Genomic DNA, 26,367 nt, shown 5'->3' with positions numbered 1-26,367 from the left:
GGATTTCCTGACTATATAAATCTGCTTTAAAATGTATATTGGTAAGTCAATAGAAGAAACTACCAGGAGAGAAAGAAGAAACAATTTGGTCAACAACTAGAATATAATACAGTAAAATAAAACAGTCAAGATAATATAAATAAAATATGACTAAAATCTATAAAAGCAAGCTGAATCACTAAGTGTATAGTCCTATAAAACCCTAATAATGTATAAATTAACAGAACCTAAGATCTGTTTACACTGAGCTATAAAATTATGCCTGTAAGCTTGCTTATTTATTTGATTGTTTGTTTCTAGAAACTAGAACTAGAACTCACATTCTCCTGGTTTTTGGCTTGATATCAACCACTACACCAAAGGGGCTGAATCTGTAAAATGTATTAAAAGTTTTGATTATTCTAAAAATTTTGGACTTACGTACATTTATGCTATAAAACAATAAAAATAGTATACTGTACAATTTGCAAAACCTACTCAAATTATATCTAAAACATACAAAGTACAGATATTGTACCATACAATTAGTCAAACAGCTATTCCCTTTCAAAATCTATGGACAATATAGCAATATTTCACAAGAGTCCATTTCTATCAGATGAAAAAGACCACACTACATCAATGGCCTGAGTAATTTATTCTTAATGGTATTTAGACAATATGCATGATTAAAGGGTCAGTGGGTTAGGATGCTAACAGAGTGAGCGCCTGTTACTCGTCCCAGCTTCTGCCAACCTAGCAGTTTGAAAGCACGTAAAAATGCAAGTAGAAAAATAGGGACCACTACAGTGGGAAGGTAACAGCGTTCCGTGCACCTTTGGCATCTAGTCATGCCGGCCACATGACCACGGAGACGTCCTTGGACAAACGCCGGCTCTTCGGCTTTGAAACGGAGATGAGCACCGGCCCCTAGAGTTGGAAATGACTAGCACACATGTGCGGGGGAACCTTTACCTTTACCTTTTTACAGAAAAAATAAGGAATTGTTTCAACTGACCAATTCCAAATTGATCCATCATTATAAGAGCCCATCATTATAAGATATTTTATATTTCCCTTCTGAAACAGCAGAATCTACCAGGTACCTGGGGGAATTGGAGGGGGAGATAGGTGGGTGAGCCCACTGCAGTATTCCTGTGGTTGGTCATAAGATGAATGACTGTGCAACTAGGTCATAAGTAACATTCAAGGGGTCTGCTGCAGTATGCAACTAATCATAAGTTGGGGACCACCTGTACAAACATGTGAAGATCATAAATATGAGGATTGATCAGAGAGTTATTTTTTCATTCCCATTATAACTGCAAATGGTCACTAAACAAGGTGGTCATTAAGTAAGAAGTATCTGTAATTTAAATTTGTGCCCTCAAGGACTCCAGCTGTAAACTGTGGAGGAACAGGCTAGGCCATCTTCAAGCTACCAAGAGTTACCTCTCCCTCTGCTGCTCATTCCTGCATATATCTTGGACTTCCATTCATCCATTAATCCACCAGCAGGCTGGCTGCTATAGATTCAAGTGCTTCGAAAAGTCCTCTAGCAACACATTTTGAGAGTGGACATAAACCTGACTGCCTTATGAATGCCATTCCAAAGATCTTTTCACAGTAACGCATATAGGTTGTCGAGAAATTTGAACAACTTGTGCCCAATAAAGCAGCTGTTCGAAGATTGGAAGAGTTAAAATGATTGACCCCAAATTTGTCTTTCATTCTATTCTCCTGCTCAAAATGGCTGCCTCCTTTTTTTCTAAATTTGCTCTGCATGGAAGATAATTTGTCTCAGCCTGAGATTAGGCCTTACTTTCATACTGAATAACCCAAAACCAATTCATCTTGTGTTAGGGCTGGAGCTCCATCAGTGCATCAAGTTAACACATTCTATTTTTAAAAAATCACTATTAGAAAAGGGAGAACTAGTAACTGAAATGGGATTCTCTCAATTCTCATCTCTTTGGACAATGTTTTCTTCCAAATTTTGAGATCAAAGCCTATCACATTTGAAGATACATTAGTATCCTCTGCCAAAATCCAGAAATGAACCTTCTGTACATATTTAACCATGCAGTTGCATGTAAATATTTAGGCACTATTAGTCAGATTTAATGTTTCAAACATTAAACTGACCAATACTTTTGCTTGATGATTAGAGGCAATGTCATTTCATATATGGCAAAACCCTGTTATTTTTCAATTGTCCTATAGAGAAATTGCTACTATGGATTGCTGACTATCTTGCTCTATAATTATGTAAAGTAATTTTCCTTCTTCTCCAAACCTCTGTTGAATTTCAGTGAACAATATCAAAGTTAAAAATAAAAATAAGGATGTTATAAATATAACCCACACAGTTTACACTTAAAGAGAGTGAGTGGGAATGTGTACTTGTATATTGCACTTACTAGGATTAATTGCATTTTTCAGTCCCCTGAGAAATACAGATTTGACTCATATAAGCCTGCAAACAAAACTAAGAGCACTGCAGATGAAAATAGATGGATCTGTGTATTGAAAGAGGATTTGTATTTGTACTGAGGATGTTAATTTTAGTGATTTTGCTGGTGAGTTTTTTTCCAAATATGGTAGGCAAAGCTCGCACAGTAAAATGCATTATCCGTGATCTTCATCCTCCACTTCATAAATATAATAAGCAAGGAGATCTTATCCTTGGTGGTGTACCTACTCTTTCTGGCTTGGTCCCAATGTCAATAGCCTTCAGAAAACAACCTCCTGTGCGATTGACTGAAGACATTCTGTAAGGATTTAAATTTTTGGATGTGTTTATTTGGCTTTCTTATGTCCTTAGAGGAATCCACTGTAGAGCTCCAAATAAAGTCTGGGGTACTGAGTACCATCCCATGCAAGATGTGTCGCTAAAAGATTTATTCATCAAATCTGACTATTTTAACTCAGTCTGCAAAGCATGTTTTTAGTGTTAAAGTAATATTAAAGAGGGGGGAAATGAAACACTAAAGGGAACATATTTTAGGACATTTGTGTAACTTGTAACTGAATATTCTTCAGTTTGCTCCTTTCCTCACTTCATTCTGTTACACCACAGATTCCCATTTTGTCTGTTCTGCTCACCTTGTGACTCTAGTGACTCATTTTTTTTATTGCATTGAACAATTCATATATCAGCTATTTCTACTATAAATAGTATTGCACAAGCATTATTTTCTCTTCAGAGTCATAGGAGTGTTCCCTATGAACATAGCTGTTAAGTACTGTCATACAGAAATATAATCTATTGACATCCTCTGTTAAATCTATAAAATTAAGTCTACTTAATTTTCTGGATATTTTAGAATTTTTTAAAAGAATAACAGAGTTGGAAGGGACCTGGAGGTCTTCTAGTCCAACCTTGTGCTTAGGCAGGAAACCCTATACCATTTTAGGCAAAAGGTTGTCAAATCTCTTCTTAAAAGCTTCCAGTGTTGGAGCATCCACAACTTCTGGAGGCAAGTCCTCTGGTGATAATTTTGAGTTTATTAATGCCAGACAGCAAAGTTGCTAATAGTCTTTTTTTAGCTGCCTATTTTTCCATTTAGAACTTCTGGGCTGCTCATGTTTTCTTATCTAAAGACACCTTGAAGTGAAGAGTTTCTTCATATCTTCCCTTGGGATTGAATGAAATTATAGAAAGTCAAGAATAAGGCAGATCCTCAGGAGAGAAGAAAAAAGATGTTCTGCACATAAATACCCCTTAGTGCCATTGTATCTAACACAGCCATGGCAAAATCTTCCTAGTTTTCGTCCCCTTTGAAGAGCAATATTTTTCCCAGCAAGCAAATAGGCATTTAAAAAAAATAAAAAAATAGAAAAAAATAAAATAAAAAAAAATAAAACCACATAATTTTGTAAGAAATTTTCTTTAATGAAAATATGTTATAGTTTTTATATGGAATTACTACAAGCTGTAAAGATCTATTGCTCATGGGAGCAGTTCTCCAGATCCCAAGGCTCTACCTAAAGATCACTTATCTTAACCATGCTTATGCACAATATGCTTTCTTTTGATTATGAGGAGATGGTGGCTACAATTGTAATATGGTTTCTTTCCTTGCTGCCTCAGGAAAGATAACAATGTTGTAGTAATATCCAAATCACACTGACAATCATGGAAACAAGCAATACAAACAACTGAATATACATGGTACATAGAAGATTTTTCTGTAAATGCTAGCCATCTTTCTGATATCAAATGTAACTCCTGTTATAGCCTGATACCTAAGAATTACCAGCACATCCTGGCCTTGGTATTTGCAGTAAAGGAGATCAATGAAAACCCACAGATTTTACCCAATTTCACCTTGGGCTTCCATATCTATGACAGCTATGACAATGCCCAGAGGACCTATCAAGCCACCCTGCTCCTTCTATCATCAGAAGAGAGGTTGATTCCCAACTATATATGTGACCACCAACACAACCTGATAGCAGTTATTGGGGGTCTTGACTCCATTGTTTCTCGTCCAATAGCAGCTGTTTTGGATATCTATAAAATTCCACAGGTAGGATAATTATCCATGAGAAAGCTGGGGATATATATTTACACATTTTTTGTTTATTTGTATTAAGCAAAAATGCATGATTACCTCTTAACTGATGTCAGAGTTCATGGCATCAACAGAATCACAAAGAATATATTTGAGGGGCTTTTTTTTAAGCCTTCTGCTTTTTGCTGTACATAAAGCCTATCATCCAATTCTAACCTATCCAAGGCAAAACACAGAATATGTAAGTATTTTAAAGTTTTTATCCAATGGAATTTGTATCCATTGCATTTTTTGGTTGTCAAGAATTCTACATATTTTGTGTTCTCTAGAATTTGCTTTAAGAAATTCAACAGGATTCATTGTGGTCTTACCTATAGTTAATTCTTACCTATAGTTTTTTCTGGGATTTATGCTATATTTCTAGATAAATCTCTACTTCTTTCCATGAACCACTTTCTGAATAGTGCTCAGTATTCAGAAAGATCCTTTTCAATCCATTTTATTTCATGATAAAGTACCGGCTGAGCCAAGAGCTTGGCTCCACATGTAGCATGGCTTGGCTGCCAGTTGACATAGCTCTGGTTCCTGTTAGAAAGTGCTCCTTCTGTATAATTTTCCAGAACCAAGATCAATAGTTTTAATGATCATACATGTGAACCACAATTAGTAGGATACTGCATTTAAGTCTTTCATCAGTTGCAACAATTGATTATTTTGTGGCTTATTATTGTAGATAAACTTCATATGCTCTATTTAGTATCTACCTCAAAACCCTGTCTGTGAAAAGAACTCATTTTCCCACACTGAATATTCAAGAGAATTAAGGCATTTAAATTTAAAACTGTGTCTATTTCTAGATGAATATTGTATCAGCAATTTTTTCTTCTCTACCAAATAATTTGGTAAAGCCCATTTATACCCTACTTTTTCAGAAACAGGAAAGTGTAATCCAGGTTTTCTATTTTGTTGTTTTCTTCATTAAACTGATCGTTTTCAGCCAGGTATACTCTATTTACACATCCAGCCAAGCTTACCTTTATCCAGCTTATATTCAAAATCTTAATATTACCTGGTGCTGTTTTCTTTCATAATTTAAAAACTGCTTTTCACATTCCATCATTCTGTTTTTGATAGGATATTTAGAATGATGTCATTATAATAAAGTTAAAAGTATATCTTTATAAAAATGTCAAAATATCAAAATGGAGAACCAGTTTGATCTAGTGGTGAAAGCATCAGGCTAGAAACCAGAAGAGTATGAGTTCTTGTCCTGCCTTAGCCATGAAATCCACCTGGATGACTTTGGGCCAGTATCTCTCTCTCCAGCCCATAGCATCAGGCTCAGGTAATTAAGCCTGTGGTTCAGTTCCTGTTGCAACCCAATTCAGTTTGTTTGGGGGAAAATGGAACTGTGCTTGCAGCAAAACAATAGAAAAATAACAAATATAGAATTGTAAAATTATAGCAATTGAAATTAAATACATCTAATTCAGGAGAAGTTACACTTGACAAGTTCTCTGTACTGTTAATTATCATTAACAAAACAAATTCCTGATGACTTCAAGTTACTAATCCATATAAGTCCAGATAGGTAGAACTAGCAATAATTATTGCAAAAGATTGGATAATAATAATAATAATAATAATAATAATAATAATAATAATAATAATAAAGTTGGAAGGGACCTTGGAGGTCATCTAGTCCAGGGGTCAGCAACCTGAAACAGTGAAAGAGCCACTCGGAACCGGTTCCCTCACAAAAGTAAAAACTGGGAGCCGCAAAAAAATGTGTGCACTTGCACGTACATGCGCGCATGCGCAGAACAAGGTTTGCCTGAAGAGTGGAGCCAAGGCGAGATATGCACCTACCCTGCATATTTTAATTGATTGGTTGAACTTTTTTAGTCCCACTTTTTTTTTTGGACTGCACATGGCAGAGGACTGGGAGCCGCAGGAGATGGCTGAAAGAGCCGCATGCGGCTCCGGAGCCGCGGGTTGCAGACCTGTGATCTAGTCAATTAAAGAAATAGAACTATTGCCTTCTTTTGGTCAAGTTTAACAAGGATGCCGTAATTATCAGATGCACTCAAAATTACTGTTCTTCCACAAATTTTATTTTTGTTTCAAATTTCCCAATGTTATTGCTTCTGAATTTCTGTTTTACAGAGAAAATAATTTCATTTATACATAATTAGAAAATTTAGAATATACAAACCATAGAACAGAAGCAAAAAAGCATGTAAATTGGCTCAGTCGATTGATATGCTAGGAATTTAAATAATATTGACTAGGTTCCAATTGATTTAGTGTTAGATGGTTAGGCATACCATTTTCCTGACCCTAAAAAACCAATATAAAGGATCTGAAATCGATATTTAAAAATTACTTTAGAAATTTAGGAAGCTAGAAATAATCTAATGTTAGAGAATAATATTAAACTGTAGGGAAATCTAATACTGTGTTATGCAGAAAATATTAAAACTTTCCCAGTGATATTTTTTAAACTTGCTATGAAGAGTCTTAAAAAGAGTTTGAGGGGTCCTTGGTGCTTTTTGAGCTTGGTTTGAGCTGTTTTCTTGCAGACCTTTCATTACCCAAAATAAGTAACAGCATCACTATAGGAAAACAAACAAGCTCAGAGAGCACCAAAGACCCCTCATTTCAATTCTGAGCTACAAATGTTCTTTTCTATCAGTAAAATGAGTTTGCTTAAGCTTCCTGTACCATTATTCTATTGATGAGGCAATTATTACTGTTAGCATTGTTATTTTCTATTTTAAATAATAAAATCAGAAACTATTAGATCCCTGATTTCTAAGTGCATCCACTAGAATGATCCCACTGGCTTCATTCTGATTCAGCCTGGATCTAAATTAATATTTATTCCACTAACCAGTACATCTCTGTTACAATTTCTCCTTTTGTTTATTACAATTTCTGAGACTAGGACCCTCCACTGTTTACCTATAACTTGTTAGAAGCTGCTTTCTGAGTTGAAAGTACCATTTTTTTCTACTGTGGTTAATTCTTATCATATCTGTTACATCCAGGACTTCTCGTGCATCCAGAACCTCTACACAAGTCCAAAATTTTAGTTCACCACTTTATTTCCAGAAATTAAAGCAATATTTCAGTTTGCCAGTTTTGTGCCACCTAAATATAATAATTACACTGGAAGTTAAAAGATAAAAGATACATAGACTTATTGTTTTCATCATCATCACCTGTTATCTCTCCTTAGTTCACCTATGGCTCTGCTCCAGTCATGAATGACAAAACTCCAGGCCTTTTCTTTTACCAAACCACTCCTCCGGAATCTCTCCAATACCCAGGAATTCTCTCTTTGTTTCTGCATTTCAAGTGGTTTTGGGTTGGAGTCATTGCTATTGATAATGATAATGGAGAAAGATTTTTGCAAGCCATCTCATTGATTTTTTCCAAGAATGGTATCTGCTTGGCCTTCGTAGAAAGGGTATTCGTTTATTTCCTTCACATCAGTTACGTGCTGGAACAGGGGACAAAAATATATTATAAATTGATAAGCAGCACAGCTAATGTAATACTAGCTCATGGAGAATCATATTCTATGGCACTTTATGGTTGGCTTCTATATTTTTATGAAATACAGACAGAAAGGCTGAAAGGTAAAGTATGGATAGCAACAACTCAGCTAGAGTTTCTATCACTTGCTTTGCAAAGGAATTGGGAAGCAGACATGTTCTACGGGGCCCTATCTTTCAAAACTCACTCCAATGACATACCAGAATTCAGGTGGTTTCTTGAAAGCATAAGTCCTTATGACTCAAAAGATGGCTTCATTGGTGACTTTTGGCAACAGGTTTTCACTTGTGTATTCCCAAACTCCATGGAAGACAATGTTGGGAGTATTTGCACTGGGAAAGAGAAGTTGGAGAGCCTCCCTGGGGCATTTTTTGAAATGGTCATGACTACCCCCAGTTATAGCATCTACAATGCTGTCCAAGCTGTGGCCCATGCTATCCATGACATGACTTTCTCTAACATCAAACTCAGAGCAAAGAGGGATGCTCAAGGACACAAGCTGCAAAGTCAAGAACACTGGCAGGTAATGTTCCAAAAGTCTTTACAGAACTATGAACTATAACTTATATCCTACAAAACATGTACATACAACTATTACAACTTTTTCATTACCTCACAGTTGTTTACTTTCTTCTCTCTACCAGTTAAATGCAACAGCCTGTATTTCATTTGTTTCCCTGCTCTCTTTTGGATATCTGTGACCATCATTTACACAAAATGGTGGGGGTTTTATCACTTATACCTCTATTAATTTTTACAGAGCACTAGAAATACACAAAGCCAAACAACAAAAAAGAGAAAAGAAAGGAAAAAAGAATAAAGCAAAGTAGCATGTAATTTAAAAGATCAGAGGATATTAAAGATTTCTTCTGTTGTGTCATAATTTATAAAACGTTTCTGTTGTTTTCAGCTCTAAGTAGTATGTTGTAATATGAAAAAGGTCAGATTACTGGTTTCAGTATGCAGAGCTTCTATTGCTCTATTGTTACATTCTTGGTGACCATGAATATTCCTATTGCATTGCACTCATGTCAGAAGCACCGAGACACTTTCTGTGTGAAAGGATTAATAATTAATAATTAAGAATTAAGAAGAAGAAGAAGAAGAAGAAGAAGAAGAAGAAGAAGAAGAAGAAGAAGAAGAAGAAGAAGAAGAAGAAGAAGAAGAAGAAGAAGAAGAAGAAGAAGAAGAAGAAGAAGAAGAAGAAGAAGTTGTTGTTGGAAGGGACCTTGGAGGTCATCTAATCCAACCCCCTGCTCAGGCAGGAATTCCTATACCATTTCAGACAAATGGCTGTCCAGTCTCCTCTTAAAAACTTCCAGTGTTGGAGCATTCACCGCTTCTGGAGGCAGGTTGTTCCACTGGTTAATTGTTCTAACTGTCAGGAAGTTTCTCCTTAGTTCTAGGTTGCTTCTCTCCTTGACTAGTTTCCATCAGTTGCTTCTTGTCCTGCTTTCAGGTGCTTTGGAGAATAGCTTGGCTCCCTCTTCTTGGTGACAGCCCCTGAGATATTGAAACACTGCTATCATGTCACCCCTCACCCTTCTCTTCGTTAAACTACACATACCCAATTCCAGCAACCGTTCCCTATATGTTTTAGCCTCCAGTCCCCCAATCATCTTTGTTGCCCTTCTCTGTATCCTTTCCAGAGTCTCAACATCTTTTTTATATTGTGGTGACCAAAACTGGATGCAGTATTCCAGGTGTGGCCTTACCAAGGCATTGTAAAGTGGTATTAGTACTTCATGTGATCTTGATTCTATCCCTCTGTTAATGCAGCCTAGCACTGTATTGGCTTTTTTGGCAGCTGCAGCACACTGCTGGCTCATATTGAACTGATTGTCTACTAGGACTCCGAGATCCCTCTCACAGTTACTACTATTGAGCAAGGTACCACCTATACTATACCTGTGCATCTGATTTTTCCTGCCTTACTTTTTTCACCATTGAATTTCAGATTAGACTGTGACATCACTGTTGCCCAGGGAACACCCAGTTGAGGGCTCCTTTCATGTCCCCAGCAGGAGCTGGAGCTAAGGACAAGAGCTCTCCCTGCCCCACAGCAGCACTTGGGTTTCAAACATAGGCTTGCTAACTCCAACCCAGAGTCCTAACCACACAAACCACCATGTTCCTAATATTCCTATGATCCAATTATACTGACCATGAGATCATTTCCAAAGCACAGGACTATACAATGAGTAACTGTTAGGAATGGGCAGTTAATCTGGATTTGAAAGGCAAAATGGGGTTCAGACATATGCTCAGTGCCTATGGCAAACATCAAAAAATACTACAGTCTTTTGTTGTATGGTTTGTTGTTGTTAGTTGCGAAGTCGTGTCCGACCCATCACGACCCTATGGACAATGTTCCTCCAGGCCTTCCTGTCCTCTACCATCTTCTGGAGTCCATTTAAGCTCACGCCTACTGCTTCAGTGACTCCATCCAGCCACCTCATTCTCTGTCGTCCCCTTCTTCTCTTGCCCTCAATCTTTCCCAGCATTAGGCTCTTCTCCAGTGAGTCCTTCCTTCTCATTAGGTGGCCAAAGTATTTGAGTTTTAGCTTCAGGATCTGTCCTTCTAAAGAGCAGTTAGGGTTGATCTCCTCTAGGACTGACTGTTGTATGGTAGAAGCAACTTTTTATTCTTTCATTCAATCAATTTCTATTACCCATCTCAGTCATGATTCTTAGCAACTTACAATTTAAAAAATTAGAATTAAAAATATTGAAAACATTTTAAAACCAATAAAAACACTAAAAACATCCAAATTAAATATACATAGGAACAATGATACTTGGCCTGTTAGTAATATAGCCAGGAAATGGGATCCTTGACACATTCAGTGCCCCAGTCTTAGGAATATAGCCAAGCCTCACAGCTATATGTTCCTCACAGCCAGGAACAGAGAATACTTTAACATGTTTCTGACTAATAAAATTACTTCTAGAAGAACAGAATTGATTACTGTAATGTGGGTTGATTCCCCTCTTGTTATATTTAAATAATTTCTTCCAATATGCTTCTCCCTGTTGAAGAACATCAAATACCATTATTTTGCTCCAACCATCAGTTAGAATGTAAAATTTCACTCTTCTCTAAAATGTCCTATTTCTCTTTCTAATGTAGCTCCACCACTTTCTAAGATGTGTCTCATTTAACAATACTGCTCAAGACAGGATCACCTTCAACCAGAAAGGAGAGCTGGTGACTGGATTTGATGTCTTCAACTGGATTATTTTTTCCAACCTCTCTTTACAGAGAGTGAAAGTTGGGAATGTAGATCCCCTGGCATCTCCAGATCAAATGTTCACCATTAATGATGATGCCATTACCTGGCACAGCTGGTTTAACCAGGTAGGAAAGACAGCAGATGAGTGCAGTGATTAACACCGAATTCTAGAGTGAATTCCACTGGAGAATTGTACATTTTTTTAAAAAAATGTTTAAAGTACATACTTATATATGAATGTGTGTGTGTATGTATGTATGTGTGTGTGTGTGTGTGTATAGATCAGTTTACATTCCAATTCCAAAGAAAGGCAGTGCCAAAGAATGTTCAAACTACCACACCATTTCACTCATTTCTCATGCTAGTAAAGTTATGCTTAAAATCCTACAAGCTAGACTCCAGCAGTATGTGGACTGAGAACTACCAGAAGTACAGACAGGATTTCGAAGAGGCAGAGGAACTAGAGATCAAATTGCCAACATATGTTGGATCATGGAGAAAGCTAGGGAGTTCCAGAAAAACATCTACTTCTGCTTCATTGACTATGCTAAAGCCTTTGATTGTGTGGATCATATCAAACTGTGGCAAGTTCTTAAATAGATGGGTGTACCAGACCATCTTATTTGTCTCTTGAGAAACCTATATGTGGGCCAAGAAGCAACAGTGAGAACTGACACGGAACCACTGATTGGTTCAAAATTGGGAAAGGAGTCCGGCAAGGCTGTATACTGTCGCCCTGTCTATTTAACTTATATGCAGAGCACATCATGAGAAAGGCAGGGTTAGAGGAATCAAAAGTTGGAGTTAAGATTGCCAGAAGAAATATCAAGAACCTAAGATATGCAGATGATACCACTCTAATGGCAGAAAGTGAAGAAGAACTAAAGAGCCTCTTCTTGCAGGTGAAGGAGAGTACAAAACTTGGGTTGAAACTTAACATTAAGAAAACCAAGATCATGGCATCCGGCCCTCTCAATTCCTGGCAAATAGATGGGGAAGAAATGGAGGTAGTGACAGATTTTATTTTCCTGGGCTCCAAGATCACTGGAGATGGGGATTGCAGCCAAGAAATTAAAAGACGCTTACTCCTGGGGTGGAAAGCAATGGCAAATCTAGACAGCACACTAAAAAGCAGAGACATCACCCTGTCAACAAAAGTGCGTATAGTCAAGGATATGGTCTTCCCAGCTGCAATGTATGGCAGTGAAAGCTAGACCATAAAAAAGGCTGAGCGCCAAAGAATTGAGGCCTTTGAACTATGGTGCTGGAGAAGACTTCTGCGAGTCCCTTGGACTGCAAGGCGATCAAACCGGTCAGTCCTAGAGGAGATCAACCCTGACTGCTCTTTAGAAGGCCAGATCCTGAAGCTAAAGCTCAAATACTTTGGCCACCTAATGAGAAGGAAGGACTCACTGGAGAAGAGCCTAATGCTGGGAAAGATTGAGGGCAATAGAAGAAGGGGACGACAGAGAATGAGGTGGCTGGATGGAGTCACTGAAGCAGTAGGCGTGAGCTTAAATGGACTCCAGAAGATGGTAGAGGACAGGAAGGCCTGGACGAACGTTGTCCATAGGGTCGTGATGAGTCGGACACGACTTCGCAGCTAACAATATATATATTAACATTTGACTCATATCTCCACTTGCAGAAAACTAACAGAGAGCGAGAGAGATCCTGTGGCTCAAGAGGTTAAAACACTGCCTAATATGCAATCAGCCCAGGTTCGAATCTCAGAAGGGTATGACTGACTGTTTGTTCCTTGTTTGTACAAGCCGGCCTAGCCTGAGGGGGAGTGTTGGGGTTGTTTTATTTTTTGTTTTTTAATTTTTCTGGGGGTTTTTAGCGTTGTATCATATTGTTTTTAACTAGGGCAATTGTTTAATCTGTTTTTAATGTTTGTATTGGTTATTTTATTCTGCCCTGTGAACCGCCCTGAGTCCTCAGGGAGAAGGGCGGTATATAAATGTTATTAAATTAAATTAAAATTAAAATTAAATGAAGACTAAAGAGTCAGAAATGCATCTTAGTCTCCCTTAATTCTTTGTTAGTAATTTACACACACACGCACACACACACGCACACACAAACGCACACACACACACACACACACACACACACACACACACACACATATATATATATATATATATATATATATATATATATATATATATATATATATATATATGGATACAGATACAGATCGACTTACGACCACAATTGAACCCAAAATTTATGTTGCTAAGTGAGACATAAGTGAATTTTGTTCCATTTTACACTCTTTCTTGCCACAGTTGTCAAGGGAATCACTGCAGTTGTTAAGTTAGAAACAATGTTAAGTGAATCTGGCTTTCCCACTAACTTTGCTTGTCAGAAGGTTGTAAAAGGTAATCACATGGCACTGGGACATTGCAACCATCATAAATATGAATCAGTTTTCAAGCATCTAAATTTTGATCGCATGACCATGGGGACACTGCAACAGACATAACAGTGAAAAATGGTCATAGGTCACTTTTTTCACTGCTGTTGTAACTTCGAATGGTCACTAAATAAACTGTTTTAAGTAGAGGGCTACCTGTACAGATACAGGTACATATATGAGTTCAGGTAGAGATATGTGACAGCACAGAGGTTTCTACCCTAGTAATCTTGCCAGCAAATTTCTTTAGTAAGAAATAAGGAGGGAAAGCCTCAAAAGGTAATTGCAAAAGAAGTTGGATGTTCTCCAAGTGCTGTATCAAAGCACATTAATAGAAAGTTATGTGGAAGGGAAAAGTGTGGAAGAAAAAAGTGCACAAGCAGCAGGGATGACCGCAGCCTGAAGAGGATTGTCAGGAAAAGGCCATTCCAAAGTTTTGGGGACTTTCACAAGGAGTGGACTGAGGCTGGAGTCAGTGCATCAAGAGCCACCACACACAGACGGATCCTGGACATGGGCTTCAAATGTCGTTTTCCTCTTGTCAAGCCGCTCCTGAACAACAAACAACATCAGAAGCGTCTTACCTGGGCTAAAGAAAAACAAACCTGGTCTGTTGCTCAGTGGTCCAAAGTCCTCTTTTCTGATGAGAGCAACTTTTGTATCTCATTTGGAAACCAGGGACCCAGAGTCTGGAGGAAGAATGGAGAGGCACACACTGCAAGATGTTTGAAGTCTAGTGTGAAGTTTCCACAGTCTGTGTTGATTTGGGGAGCCATGTCATCTGCTGGTGTTGGTCCACTGTGCTTCATTAAGTTCAGGGTCAATGCAGCCATCTACCAAGAGATTTTGGAGCACTTCATGCTTCCTTCCGCATGTTGTGATTCAGGGTCAGCCTGTGGGTTCGGCAGTTGGGTCGGACGACTCAGAGGAGGAAGGGGGGTGTTGAAGAGCTTGCTGATGATGGTCTTGAGGCTCCGCAGAGCCCTCAGCTGGGCCCCTCCCACCTGGTCACGACGGAGACCCAGCTGTGTGAGCCTGACAGCGTGGATGAAGATGACCCACAGCTGGCCCTGTTCAAGGACGCCCGACGCAGGAGGCAGTCAATCAGGAGTAAACAAGAGGAAGGCAATGGGGCACCTCGGAAGGAGGCAGAGAGAGGCCACGCCCTGAACTGTATTTAAGGGGAATGTGTGGGAGGGCTGGTTTGCTGAAGGCAACCACTTGGATAGTTCCTGTTTCATAGCTCCTGTTTCATGGTTGGTGTCTTGTCTTGCTCTGTTTTATGTTAATAAATTTGGCAGGCTTTATTCCAGCCTCTTGCTGTTTGTAAAGGGGTTGTCCCTGCTTTTGCTGCAGGGCCGGTAGCAGGCTGGTACAGAACACTGCAGATGAGCTTTATGGGGATGCTGACTTCATTTTCCAGCACGACTTGGCACCTGCTCACACTGCCAAAAGCACTAAAACCTGGTTCAATGACCATGGGATTACTGTGCTTGATTGGCCAGCAAACTCGCCTGACCTGAACCCCATAGAGAATCAATGGGGCATTACGAAGAGAAAGATGAGAGACATGAGACCGAACAATGCAGAAGAGCTGAAGGCTGCTATTGAAGCATCCTGGTCTTCCATAACACCTCAGCAGTGCCACAGGCTGATAGCTTCTATGCCAGGCCGCATTGAGGCAGTAATTGCTGCAAAAGGGGCCCAAACCAAGTACTGAGTACATATGCATGCTTATACTTTTCAGAGGTCCGATATTGTTCTATGTACACTCCTTGTTTTATTGATTGCATGTAATATTCTAATTTTCTGAGATTGTGGATTTGGCGTTTTCATGAGCTGTACGCCATAATCATCACAATTATGACAAATCACAGCTTGAACTATCTTGCTTTGCATGTAATGAGTCTATCTCATATATTAGTTCCCCATTTAAGTTGCATTACTGAAATAAATGAACTTTTGCACGATATTCTAATTTTTCAAGTTTCACCTGTCCAAAAAAGCCCAAGAACTAAGCTTTTTTATCTCATTTTCTATATTAATCTCCTCTTTTATTTTAGACTCGACCCTTATCACTATGTAGTGAACACTGCCATCCTGGCTCTAGCAAAAAAGTGAGGGAAGGGGAGCAATTTTGCTGTTATGACTGTGTCCGGTGTCCTGAAGGGAAGATTTCAGACAAGGAAGGTAAAAACACAACAACAGTAGTTTACAGATAGGAGAAAGGTGACTTCATTTGGAGAGCCAAGTTAGATTGCATGAAATGGTCACATATGCTCCAAGCTTCCCTTGGACTATTTGAACTTAACAGTTAGTTCTCAACATATCACCAGTCACTTAGCAACTGTTCAGAGTTATGCTGGACTCCCCTGAGGGTACTTACAATCCAGTTACAAAATTCTGAAGGACCTCCCTGTGGTACTTATGACTCAGTTCTGAACTTCCAATAGACAGCGTTCCCCACCACCACCCCATGGTCACATGACCACATTTGAGATGCTCAGAAACTGGCCAACATTTATGGCTGTTTAGGACATCCCACATTCACATGACCACATTTTACAATGGGTTTCTTTTTTTGCTGAAAACTGGCATTTACTTCTGGTTTTCCACAAAAATGTCCCATAGCAAACCATTGGTTTGCTTAACAACTGAGATGTTCGCTTAATGACCACTGCAAAAAAAAAGTAATTGAAATTGATCTGGTCATGGAATGATCCATTTTACAACCATCATGACCATGATGGGCAGGCTTTATTACGATAGAAACGTGAGGACTAGATCTGGGATCCATGGTTATGTGCCAACAAGTTAATTTTAGAACATAGAATAACAGAGTTGGAAGGGATCTTGGATGTCTTCTAGTACAACCCCCTGCTCAAGCAGGAGAACCTATACCAGTAGTGGTGAACTTATGGCATGTGTGCCAGAGGCATGCATGCCATTGCCCCAGCAGAGTTTGCCAGAGTAGCCACGTGGCATTTGGAAGCAACAGGGCAGGAAGTGAGTGAGTAAGTGGCGTTGGCTCCCCAGGGATGCCCCGGAGATGGCGAGGGACTGGCCCCAGCCATGCTCACCCAGTCTGCTGTAACCACTGCAGCCATGCCCACCCAGTGGGTCACGCCTCCCTACCCACCCTGAGGGCACCACAATGCTGATGAAGCCCTGGCACTTAGCGATAAATAAGTGGGCTTTGGGTTGCAGTTTGGGCACTCGGTCTCTAAAAGTTTCGCCATCACTGCTCTATACCATTTCTGACAAGTGACTGTCCAGTGTCTTCTTAAAAGCTTCCAGCGATGGAGCACTTATGGCAAGGCTAATTGTTCTCACCATTAGAAAATTTCTTATTCCTAATCCTTTAAAACCTTTGCTTGGTAAAATGCAGTAGGGTGACCCCCTCATCTTTGTGGTAGCCCCTCAAGTATTGGAACACTGCTGTACTGTGTTGACCCTTAGCAATCTCATAGGTACATTTTCTCCAAGATGATTTTCTGTCCATGCAGTTTTCTTGGAGTGGTTTACCATTTTCTTCTCCAATACAGTATGAAATGATCTGTTTGCCACCTCCAGCATTTTTCTTTATTGCTGTTGCCCAATGTAGGTCCCTGAATACTTTGGCTGAGCAGCTGGGATGACCTTCACACCTTGGGTGAGCCTTCTGGGAGTATATACTTCTGGCACATACTCCCAACTTTCCGCACTCATCCCTTCCAGAAACATCTGCCTGTCCTGCCCTTGCTATGACAAGGCAGTACAGCAGGACTTCATGGAGAGATCTGGGATATGATTCATAAAAAAAGAGTTGCTCTCTTATGGAAAAAAATCCAAACTGCTTTAACATTTATATTTTCAGCTCAAATGAATGAAGTTTGCAAAGTACGCTATAGCTTTCTAAGGACACAAAGGCCACTGTCACAGAATTGCTTCCAGCCTTGCTTCAGAAAACAGAAAACTTTTCATTTTTCTTAAAAAGTGTGGTCACTTTTTCAAGTAGATCAAATGAAATATTCAGTGCAATTTATCCTTCTGCCAAATGTCAAAGGAATTTGCAGAGAAAGATTTCTGCAAAAGGATAACTAAATGCCTCTTTCAGAAATATATTAGCAGACTGATGAAACTATGGTGGAAGTATATGTGTGGTATAGTATATATGCTATATTCAACCAAAGTAGCTAGGTAATGTGCTTAATCCAAAATGAAAAGAAATACATCAAGACTTAGTGGGGTTAATAATCTTAGCCAGGGCTTTTTTTCCTCATAGAACGCTCAGAACGGAGTTCCGGCACCTTTTTTGGATGGAACCTTGTAGGGTAGGCAAGGCGGGTTGTATGACATGTGTGAGTTCCGGCACCTTTTTCTTTTACAAAAAAAGCACTGATCTTAGCTGTCTGAGAGGAATACAGGTAATCCTTGACACAACAGTTCATTTAGTGACCGTTCAAAGTTACAACGGCACTGAAAAAAGTGACTTATGACGGTTTCTCACAGTTACAACCTTTGCAGCATCCTCATGGTCAGATGATCAAAATTCAGATGCTTGGCAACTGGTTCATATTTATGACCGTTACAGGGTCCCAGGGTCATGTGATCACCTTTTGTAAACTTCTGACAAGCAAAGTCAGTGGGGAAGCCACATTCACCTGACAATCATGTTACTCAGTGGTGGGATTCAGCCGGTTCACACCACTTCAGCAGAACCGGTAGCTTTTTTTTCCCCAGGCCCAGAATGGACTTCTGGAAGTGGAGAACCAGTTGTTCACATATTTGAATCCCACCACTGGTGTTCCTAACTTAACAACTGCAATGATTCTCTTAACAACTGTGGCAAGAAAGGTCCTAACATGGGGAAAAACTCACTTAACAAATGTTTCATTTAATAATAATAATAATAATAATAATAATAATAATAATAATAATAATAATAATAATAATAATAATAATAATAATAATTTGGAAGGGACCTTGGAGGTCACCTAGTCCAACCCCCTGCTAAGGCAGGAAACCTTATACCATTTCAGACAAATGGCTGGCCAGTCTCCTCTTAAAAACTTCCAGTGTTGGAGCATTCACCACTTCTGGAGGCAGGTTGTTCCACTGGTTAGTTGTTCTAACTGTCAGGAAGTTTCTCCTTACTTCTAGGTTGCTTCTCTCCTTGACTAGTTTCCATCTGTTGCTTCTTGTCCTGCTTTCAGGTGCTTTGGAGAATAGCTTTTCTCCCTCTTCTTTGTGGCAGCCCCTGAGATATTGGAACACTGCTATCAAGTCACCCCTCACTCTTCTCTTCATTAAACTACACATTCCCAATTCCAGCAACCGTTCCCTATATGTTTTAGCCTCCAGTCCCCCAATCATCTTTGTTGCTCTTCTCTGTACCCTTTCTAGAGTCTCAACATCTTTAGAAACATAAATGTTAGGCTCATTGTGGTCATAACTGGAGGACTACCTGTAATTAAGGCAGAGAATTATGACAACTGCAGGAGTTAAAAGCTGTCTTTTCTTTTTTTTTTCCAGATATGAATGAGTGTAAGAAATGTTCAGACAAAGATTATGCAAATGAGAATCAAGATTTCTGTTACCCTAAGATTATAACATTTTTATCTTACAAAGAACCTTTGGGAATCACTTTTACCTTCCTGGCTTTTCTCTTTTTTTCGATGACAGCTCTGGTGCTCGGCATATTTATGACACATCACCACACTCCCATTGTCAGAGCCAATAACCAGAGCCTTACCTACACTCTCCTCATCTCCCTCCTGCTCAGCTTCCTTTGCACATTGCTATTCATTGGGAAACCAGGAAAAGTGGTCTGCCTTCTCCAACAAACAGCCTTGGGCATCATCTTTTCAGTGGCTGTTTCTTGTGTGCTGGCCAAAACCATCACAGTGGTTCTGGCTTTCATGGCCACCAAACCAGGATCCAGGATGAGGAAGTGGCTGGGGAAAAGACTGGCCAGCTCCATTGTTCTTTCCTGCTTCCTTATTCAAGCAAGCCTCTTCACTGGATGGTTGACAATTTCTCCCCCATTTCCAGACATGGATATGCATTCAGCAGCTGAAGAAATTGTACTGCAATGCAGTGCAGGTTCTATGGTTATGTTTTACTCTGTGTTGGGCTATCTGGGTTTCCTGGCCATTGTCAGTTTTGCTGTGGCTTTTCTTGCCAGGAAGTTACCAGATACTTTTAATGAAGCCAAGTTCATCACTTTCAGTATGTTGGTCTTTTGTAGTGTTTGGCTCTCTTTTGTTCCAACCTACCTGAGTTCCAAGGGAAAATATACAGTTGCTGTGGAGATCTTTTCTATCTTAGCCTCCAGTGCTGGACTGCTAGGTTGTATCTTTTTTCCAAAATGTTATATCATTGTCTTAAGGCCTAAATTGAACAAGGTGCAAATAATGAGAAAAAAATGTTGAAGAATTTAATCCTATTCCTTATCAGAAGCTACCCTTCTTTTTAATCTTGAACTGTCTCAACAGTTTCTTAAGATATTCTCAAGTAGACTTTCTGGAAGCCTCAAAATCTTCCCTAGTCAAAAAAACTGAATAAAGATTTGCCAAAAGAAAAACAAGAAAGGATTTTTTTCCCCTGCTTATTTTAAGAACCTCTTAATAAATCTCATATGCTACTGTTCTTTTAATTTTTGGCATTGAATTCTTCAAGTTGCATTACTGTTGACAAAGAAAGCCTAATTATTTGAACATGTATGTGATAGCACAACCTCATCTAAAGACAAGCAGCAGCAATAAACTGTCTTTATCCAGAACAAACTTGGATATAACAAGTTCATTGTATGCTGCTCTCTGTCCACATAATAAAAAATGACCTCTTGAACTATTAATTTAAAGTCATGACATTTCTTTCAAACAGGACCTGTCCCCAATCTCTGGGTCACAAAACCTCTGTAAGATATTGAGCTAAACAACTGGCCCAAAGTAACAGACATATTCTGTAGTTGATAATAGACATAAACCTACATCTCCCTGATTTTAGACATATATGTTTATCATTAAGGTTCTGACAAATTTCAGTGGATGATCTAGTTTGACAAAGTTTCAGCCTCTTTCTGTCTCTGTCTCACACGCAAGTGCGATAGAAGTATAGAGATATAAATTATAGACATGTAGAAATATAGAGCTATAGAGATGTATATCAGTTCCATATATAAAGAAAACTGGAGGGACCGGAGTGATGGGCATTCTAACATTGACATGAGCAGTCCACCAGTAAAAGTTCTCATCTTGTTAAACTTTCCTAACAGACCTGTTTGGGTGAAGCAAGATTAAGATAAATTTGAGTTTTATTTTATTGTTATTTCTAAAAAGTGTAAGTGTGGCCAACTATGAGCTTACCTTTGCTTTCTCTTATGTTACAATTCCACATTGGAGTAGCCTATTCAACTGGGAGAACACCTTAGCTCTTAACATTCTATACATCTAGTCAACATCATATGACTATTTCCTAGAACATCATAACTTTAGAATATTGCAAAGACATATAATTTACCACAGTGTTACTTTGGTTGCATATCCAACAACACAATGATTTACTCATTCCTTTTCTTTATAAACAACTTCACAAAAGTACTCTGCTAAAAGTATCAGTGAAGCAAAACTTTTCACAGCCCTAGTTCACCTAGTTTGAGGATCCTTTCACTGCAATGCCTTTGGGGCATTCAGTGGAATAATTCTGGGATTCTGCCAGCCTGCATTGGAACTAATGTTCACTTAGGGGAAAGAATATATTTGTTCTTTATTATTGTTGCAATATGAACTATGCAGAACTAAAACTTATTTATTTCCCAGATCGTATTAAAGGGGGAAGGGGAGAAAAGAATACAGTCCTATCTGGTGATCTTCAGAGCCATCAATCAACTAAAATAGTGCTTATAAGTTACTGAGAAGCAATGCAAGACTTGAGGAACATTTTTAAAAAAAACTGCATTTAAACAACATGCTTGGTTTTACAGTGCACCATTTAGCATGATTATTCTTCCAAAATAAATTTCTCCTTCTTATTTCCAAATACTTATGGTAAATTTTTACAGATAGCTTCTGTCATTAATTTGGAATTTCTTCCAACTCATGAATTTACAGACAGGCCATAACAAGTTGGTTTTATGTCTGCATGATTTACAGAGTATTGCTACAATGACAGGGTGCAACTGCATGTGTAATGGTATACAGTGGTACTTCTGTACACGTTAATTGGTTCCAGGAAGTGCAATGAATATTAAAAAGGACGAGTCCCAAACAAACCACGTGAATTACCATGTGAGCCTTTGTTTTGGCTGGAAATAACTTCTGTCTCTCCCTTTTCCTACGTCAGCAACCTTCCCAGCATGGCCAACTTCCTGTTCACCCTCTGAGGCTGTCCCCGGCCTTTTGTAGCAACCTCACAGCTGCCCCTACCCTCTTCCTATTGCAGCATGTCAACTACTAGAGAAATGCTGAGTACTGAGATGATATTTTCATGTCAAAATGTGTTGATGGAAACTAGTTTTGAAGCAGTGGAGTACTGAGGCATCACTGTATAGGAATAATTTTGGGAGACAGGTTAAAACAGCCACAGCCAGAGGAATGGTGAGCTAAGAGGCAGCTTAGCCCAAAGCAGGAATTAGGGAAGGCAAATGTCTCAGAAGGAATTCTCCCTAGCTTCTTGGGCTGTAAAAGCAACAGGGGAGAAATGTACTTTCAGACTTGCAAGATTCTGTTAATATAATCTTAAAATAAAGTAGAATTAATTCATCTGGGTATGCTTCCTCAATGGACTGCCTCATAGGCTGAAAACATGGGACTAAATGATATTTGTTATGTATGGGGGTTTAAGAGATACAGTAAGCTGCAGCATAGCCAATACCACCAGGTGGCACTGTACCAAAACTGCTGTGGCTGGTTAGTTTTCGGTGGGAAACTAAGGTTTAAACTGATTGGCTGAGGGCATACCTGGCCAGGTATATAAAGGTACAGGTAACCCCTATTTCCCCAGTACAGTTTCTACCAGCAATAAAGAACCCCTATGCTGTACTCATCGGCCTGGCATCTGTCCTGCGTTCCAGAACCCACTACACAATAATGGCAACGAAGGTGGGATCCAGCTTCACCTAAGAGCTGAATTCACTCAGGGACGGCATCGCTTGCTGGAGGAAAGAGGCATCTTTCCCCCCCCATCAACGACAGGCTAGTCATCACGCTAGGGGTCACCTCCAAAGCAGGACTCCTAAACCGGACACAGCAGAATGGCACAGATCGGCCAGATCCGAGAATTCGACATCCACCACCCCGAACGATGGGCCTCACACCTGGGGCAGGTCGAGGGGTTCCTCCAGGTCAACCGGATCACAGAAGACAGCCAGAAAGTGGTGGCCCTGCTCTGCATGAGTGGCCCTGCAACCTACGATTTGGCCGTCAGCCTTTTCGCACCAACATCGATAGAGACCGTCATGTACTGAGACCTAGCCAAGAAGCTGAATGCTCACTTTCAGCCACGAATGTCCGAGCTGGCCTAGCGGGGTCAGTTCGAAATGCGGTTTCAACGGCCGGGTGAGTCAGCGTCAAAATTCATCGCGGCCTTGCGAGAGGCCGCATGCCTGTGCAAGTTCAGCAACCTGGACGAGAGGCTACACGACCAGCTCGTGTGCAGCCAACGAGACAAGCGCCTACAACAGTGACTGTTTGCAAGGCCCAACTTGACCCTCCAAGACGCTCAGGACAAGGTCTAGGCTGGTGGTGCAGTACACGCGGTCCAACTCCCCCTGACCCAGCAGCCCATAAGGATCCATCCACCTGGGGAATGCTGCAGATGGCGGGAGCAGCAAAGCAGACGGGGAGACCGAAATCGACTTGGTTCACTGGAAGCCAGAGCAACCATAGCAACGTCGCAGCAACCAGGGGGGCCAGCGGAAGCCAGCAACCTTCCCCAAGTGTGCCAGCTGTGGCGCAACCTCCCCAAAGTGTGCAGGTTTCAGCAGGAACCACATGAGGGCGGCCTGCAAGTTCCAGACGGCCACATGTCGGGCCTGCAGGAAGACAGGCCACATCGCAGCGGTCTGCCGTAACCGTTCCCAAGACAGCCTACTGTCAAGACTCGTCCTGCAACAAGCAGGGTAGATGCCGAACACAGGAACGAGAGACTTCTGCTGCAGTCTAGAAGCGCTTTATTCTTCAGAGCAACAACCGCAACGAGAAACAAAGCCAGCGTTGGCTGCTACCTGCATCCAACGCTGCTATATACACTCCTGAAAACCCCACCCAAACTCCACCCAAACATGCCTCCGCCCTCCCACTCTCTATAACTTCCCCACCCCTCCCCTACAAGGCCTTTTGCCCGTCGCTCAGTCAGGTAAGGCCCCCCCAACGTGCCGCCACCACCGTGCCGTTTCCCCTCACCCACTCCCTGCTGCACCCACCCCCCAACCCCCCTGTCATCGTCCATGTCCGAAGGCCCCAGCCACCCGGTCGCCGCAGCGGGGAGGGACCCATCCCCTAACGGCGTCGCCACACAGTCCTGCGCAGGCATGGCGTCGGAGTCTGACGCAGTCCCCCGCGAGGCCGAAGCTTTCGAAGCCTCCCAGGCCGCAGAGACGCTGAGCTGGCGCAGGCCTCCACCAGGCAAGCCGCAGGCCGGGGAACTTCGTGCCAACATGCCGCCGGGCGAGCACAGCAGCCGCGGCGCGTCCGGAGGCGGCAGAAGCCGCGGCGCGAGTCCCGGAGCCGCCCGAGCCGAGGAGCCGCGCGCAGACGCACCGCCGGGCGAGGGCAGCAGCTGCGGTGCGTCCGGAGGCGGCAGAAGAGGCGGCGTGAGTCCTGGAGCCTCCGAAGCCGGGGAGCCGTGTGACGACGCACCGCCGGGCGAGGCCAGCAGCAGCGGAACGTCCGGAGGCGGCAGAAGAGGCGGCGTGAGTCCTGGAGCCTCCGGAGCCGGGGAGCCACGTGACGACGCGCCGCCGGGTGAGCCCAGCAGCTGCGGCGCGTGTGGAGGCGGCGGGAGAAGCGGCACGGACCCCAGAACTTTCCGAGCCGCTCTGGAGCTGGGTAAGGTCGGCGGGAGGGAAGCAGGTGGTGCAGGGGGGGTGGAGGGGCCCCCCTTCGAGTGTCGGGCTTCCGAGGCCCGACATGCTGCCCCTTCTACCAAGGCCCCACCTGGAATGCAAGGAGAGAGAGGTGAGCAGTCTGCAATATGATCAGCAGTTCTTCCCTGGGTCTCCCCCGGCTTCCCCGGGTGTTTCCGGTGGAAAGCGCGGAGAAGGCGTGGTGCACACACGTCCCCATCCCGTACCCAGGTGGCCTCTTCCATGGGGTACCCCTTCCAGAGCACCAGGTATTGCACCCGCCCCCTCCGTTTCCGGGAGTCCAGGATCTCCTGTACCTCATAGCGGTCGCCGTGCACAGGCCCTGGGCCACCCTCCCCCGCCGCCACAGAGGCAGTTGTAGCAGGCTTCAGCAGGCTACTGTGAAAGACGGGGTGTATCTTCCCAAGTAGGGGGGGTAGCCGAAGTCTAACGGTGACAGGATTCACTACCTGTATAACCCGGAAGGGTCCGAGATATTTGGGCCCTAGCTTTTTACATGGCACTTGTAGCCGCAGGTATTTCGTGGAGAGGTAGACAAGATCACCTACTTTAGGAGGTGCAAACGGCCGTCTCTTCCTGTCTGCTTGTTCTTTGTAAGACCCTGCAGCTCGCTCTAACGCTTTCTTAGCTATCCCCCACACCTCCTCCAACCGGTGCATCCACTCCCCAGGTGTGCAGGATGCCGGGGTCCCCTGGTCGCACCCCGCGATAGGAACGAACTCGTATCCAGAGACCACTTTAAAGGGGGAGAACCCGGTGCTGCTATGTACTGCGTTGTTGTAGGCTACTTCCGCGAGGGATAACAGGTCCACCCAATCGGACTGTTGGTATGATACATAACAACGCAGGTATCGCTCCACCGCCGCATTCGCACGTTCCGCGGCTCCATTCGTGCTTGGGTGGTACGCTGAGCTCAGACCCTGTGTTGCTCCAATATAACGCACGAACTCCCTCCAGAACCGGGCCGTGAACTGTACCCCACGGTCGGAGATGATACGTCGTGGCACCCCGTGGAGACGATATATATGTTGGACAAACAGCCAGGCCAGCCGACGGGCTGAGGGCAATCCCTTACAGGGGATGAAATGGGCTTGTTTCGAGAACAAGTCTACTACTGTCCACAAAACGTTATATCCCCTGCTGTCCGGTAGCTCAACCACAAAGTCCATTGCAATGTCCTGCCAAGGTCGTACGGGGTCTGCCACCTGTTGCAGGAGGCCTGCCGGTTTCTTGGTAGAGGGCTTGGTGGTTGCGCAAATGCGGCACTTCTGCACATAGTTTTCAATGTCCCGTCTCATGGTTGGCCACCAGAACTGGCGGCGGGCCAGATGCAGGGTTTTCACGAACCCGTAATGACCTGCCTGCCTAGCGTCATGGCATTGGTAGAGTGCTTGATCTCGTGCCGCTGCAGGCACATACAACCTGGTCCCGTGCCAAGCTAAACCATTCCGCAACGAGAGGGTGTCAGGGTGCGCCCGCATCCATTCGTCAGTCGCCAACGCTCCCTTACAGGTCCGCAGGAAATCGTCTGTCACGGTGTTGGCCCTGTGCTCCGTCTCCTCCACCGGGCGGGGCGGCGGTACCAGT

The 26,367-nt window shown here is 42.0% G+C and overlaps 1 protein-coding gene across 1 annotated transcript; it reads left to right on the top strand.

Annotated features, from left to right (window-relative positions):
• Positions 1-2,576: 2,576 nt before the first annotated feature.
• Positions 2,577-23,255, top strand: LOC310650008 (vomeronasal type-2 receptor 26-like; the record flags this gene model as incomplete). Its single annotated transcript, XM_083378843.1, has 7 exons — positions 2,577-2,752; positions 4,220-4,511; positions 7,738-8,580; positions 11,188-11,415; positions 15,776-15,902; positions 19,227-19,922; positions 22,834-23,255. The coding sequence occupies 7 exons, from the start codon at positions 2,577-2,579 to the stop codon at positions 23,253-23,255; spliced, it is 2,784 nt and encodes a 927-aa protein (XP_083234969.1).
• Between the last annotated feature and the right edge of the window lie 3,112 nt (positions 23,256-26,367).

Source organism: Vipera ursinii (assembly GCF_947247035.1).
Source record: "Vipera ursinii genome assembly, chromosome: Z".
In the NCBI taxonomy this organism is placed as follows: domain Eukaryota; kingdom Metazoa; phylum Chordata; class Lepidosauria; order Squamata; family Viperidae; genus Vipera; species Vipera ursinii.
This window is presented reverse-complemented; position numbering and strand designations above follow the sequence as displayed.